Source organism: Limulus polyphemus, unplaced genomic scaffold (assembly GCF_000517525.1).
Source record: "Limulus polyphemus unplaced genomic scaffold, Limulus_polyphemus-2.1.2 Scaffold2895, whole genome shotgun sequence".
Lineage (NCBI taxonomy): Eukaryota > Metazoa > Arthropoda > Merostomata > Xiphosura > Limulidae > Limulus > Limulus polyphemus.
This window is the reverse complement of record NW_013668505.1, coordinates 133,076-136,365: the sequence shown is the minus strand read 5'-3', so window position 1 is coordinate 136,365 and position 3,290 is coordinate 133,076. Positions and strand designations below refer to the sequence as shown.

The 3,290-nt window shown below is 30.4% G+C and overlaps 1 protein-coding gene across 1 annotated transcript in view; it reads right to left on the bottom strand.

The window, feature by feature from the left end:
- LOC106468156 (N-chimaerin-like) overlaps positions 1–3,290 on the bottom strand; it is a 28,252-nt gene that overhangs the window by 7,639 nt on the left and 17,323 nt on the right. The window contains 2 exon segments of the mRNA XM_013928567.2: positions 212–289; positions 1,084–1,257. Of these exon segments, the coding sequence (XP_013784021.2) occupies positions 212–289; positions 1,084–1,257 (252 nt within the window).

Below are 3,290 nucleotides of genomic sequence, written 5' to 3'. Positions count from 1 at the left end.
TAGTAAGTTACTAAGAACCACTTTTAATTTAATTATAGACATAGAAAAGTTAAATAGAATAACAAAGACACTAGAATAGAAAGAACAAATTTACTAGAAAATTCGTATCAGATCATAATTTACAGTTTTGGTCTAAATATGATTACATCAGGTGAATACATATTTGTCCTAAACTACTATATATATATATATATATATTTATGTAACTCACCTTTTTCAAAGCTCATTCTAATAGCTTCAACTTCATCACTAAATCCTGAGATTCTATACAGCCCTTCAGCCTCTAAGCCTGTTTTTGTTTATTAGATAAGAATTAGTTTTCTGAATGTCTAAAATATAACTTATTATGAAAGGTCCAAGTTTCAAATTTGTTTTCAATTACCTGTTATGATCAGTACAATAATTTTAATCATAATTCCTAAAGAAATAAAACAAATAATATCCTCATTCTTTAAATATTTTAAAAACTTCCAGTGTGATATACAAATTTTTCCTCCATGACTGTGATTCAACAAAGATTAATAATTTGTAAGTAATTTGCATCTACTAATTACATCTCACACTTAATAATTTAATGACAAATTAAATTTCACTTTCTCATACCAAAATCTGATTTATTCCTTCACATCAAACATTTTCCCACAAATGGACTTTTAAATAAAATAAAACTTTCCATCAAGGACTTCTATTCCCTATTTTCAAATTAATGATTTTAGAAACAAACTATTTTTGTTATCAATCCCTTTTTATCCTTTGTTAATTTTAAATTATGTCTTATTAATTTTGAAAGAAAATTTCAAAAGATAACAAAAAAAATGCTTCCTGCAAAGAATGTCTTTGAAGCATATACAGACATATATAAAACTATTTTCAACCAAAGCACAATTACAAACACAAATAAATTAGGATAACTGTATGCGTAAAAGAACAACACAAATTTGTTTATAAATTTAAAGAAACATACATAAAGCAAACTATGCTTTAAAGAACAATAAGCAAAAGCAGTCTACAGCTGAACAAAAATACAGACTACATATTAAAAATTACACAAAACTATAACTATGATAAAATAGAACTCTCAACCTCTGTTTTCAATCTCCTTGATACACATATCCACAACAAATGGGCGAGGGGTATTGTGGGCTTTGACTAATGTAGTGAGATCAATTCCAAAGACTCTCTTGATGTACTTCAAATCTGGTAGGCAATCATTTGGGATCTTTTCAGAACATTTTCGATGGGCACTAAAACCACAATCTGAAAAAAAAAATATATTAAGTATAATATAAGAATATAGCTTTTGTGGTAATTGCTTCTCGTACAAGCTAACACTAGGAATTTCTTGTGCATATGTATAAATGTCTGTAATCAAAATATGAAGGATAAAATGACGAAGTGATTAGTGATTCTGAAAAACAGAATTATATCACTTCGCACAATGTGAAGTGTAAGATTATATAATTTTAAGCACTACCGTTTAATCATCAAGTTCCCTTAAGCACTGCTTTGTTACTGCATAACACCTGGAAACACTGCTATAAGTTTATTCAACCATACTCAGACATCTAGGATTTTTATATGGCAGGGGTTTGAAAAAGGGGAAGAAAAAATTAACACTTTGTGAGAGTCACAATATAGAGAATTAAAAAATCTGAAAAGATTTTATCTCAGATGGGGGGTGGGGGTCTGAGTTCTGCAATGGAGGGTAGGCTATCCCCTTCACATGCACACAAGTTCCACCCTAATGAATATACCCTGCAGAAAATCAATAATTCATCAATGATACTTCATTTGCTACTCCCTCTACAATAAACTCCAGTTTCATCGAATCACAGTTCTTCCATACTGCTTGGGAGATAAAGCCAGAGATACAAACAGGCCTCTGTATAATAGTGGAATGCAAAGAAATTGTAGGCTTTGATCTAAAGGACCTTACATCAAATCCTACAAGTTCCTGTATAATTTATCAATCACTTTCCATTAAGAATGGTCTCCTATGCTTTGTTTTTGTTTTATTACTGACACAGGAAAAAAGTGAAAAATGTGAATAATATACATATGCCAGAATTGTAAGCATAATTGATTTAATTTATAACACATTTTTTATGTAAAGAAAATGTGCATTTTTGCATGCACACATCTTATCCAGAGCACTTCACATTCTTAGTCACATGCTGAGAACCCATGAAGCATAGACAGTAAGTACTGTCCTCCCAACTCTGTTGCAAGTTACACATTTGAGGCATGCTCAATAAAAGAACAATAATAAAAAAAACATGATTCTACTTCAAAATCTAATTTCTGTCCAAGAAAGTTCCCATGTTGGCAATAGACTGAAGCAGTTCACTACTAGCCTAAACAACCTCCCGAGGAATTAAAGTGTAGATGTGGAAGTTTTTAAAAGGTCAGGATACTCTGTAAAACTTCAAAACCCATAATATGTAGCAAGAATATTGTTGAATTTCCCACAGAATTGAATGACTTTTGTGTTTAAAATGAGTAATGAGAAACGTCGTTTGTGAAAAATGAGAGTAGGTTTATGAGCTCTATCCACAAGATTTGGTAGTGATGAACTAATGCTAGTGTCTAATAAGCAGATAGTAGTAAATATTGTAATATAGCTCGTTTGTAATATTGGTATTTGGGAATGGAAAGTTTAGAACTTCAAAGTTGAAAGTAGCAGTTTTATTAAAAACTTTAAACTTGAATGTTCAATTAATGATGTTGATATCTAAATCCACATACTGTACTTTGTTTCCAGTAGAAGAGCTTTTTTCCTAGAGTGAGTAGTGGATAGGTTTGTTCCACTCTGTTTAGAAAACCTTGACAATTTAGCATAAGAACATCATCTATATATCTGTAAGCACAGCTGAAGTGCAAATGTAATGTATGAAAATTCTAATCCTAATAAATACAGATCTTGTCTGTTGGAAGACATGATGGACAAAAATGTATCATCAAGTAAAAAAATACATTGCGTACAAGTAATAGTGGTAATATTTGTGAGTGGCATTGTCCTAGATGGTTCTGTGTTTAATAATGCACAGTAGTAGTTTTTAATTCTATCAATAGGAGAACTAGTTCAAAGGTTACCGAGATCAAATTTCACTATTGTAACAACTTCAAAACCATAAGTTCTCTTTTTGATAACACTACAGTTTTTCTTTAAATGTTCTTTAACATATTTCAGAAAAATACTTATCAGAAATGATAAATCCTTTCTTGTAGAATTTTAAACCCCAGAAATAACTCTGTAATTGTATGGTGCTTTACGTAATTTTGGAATCCAA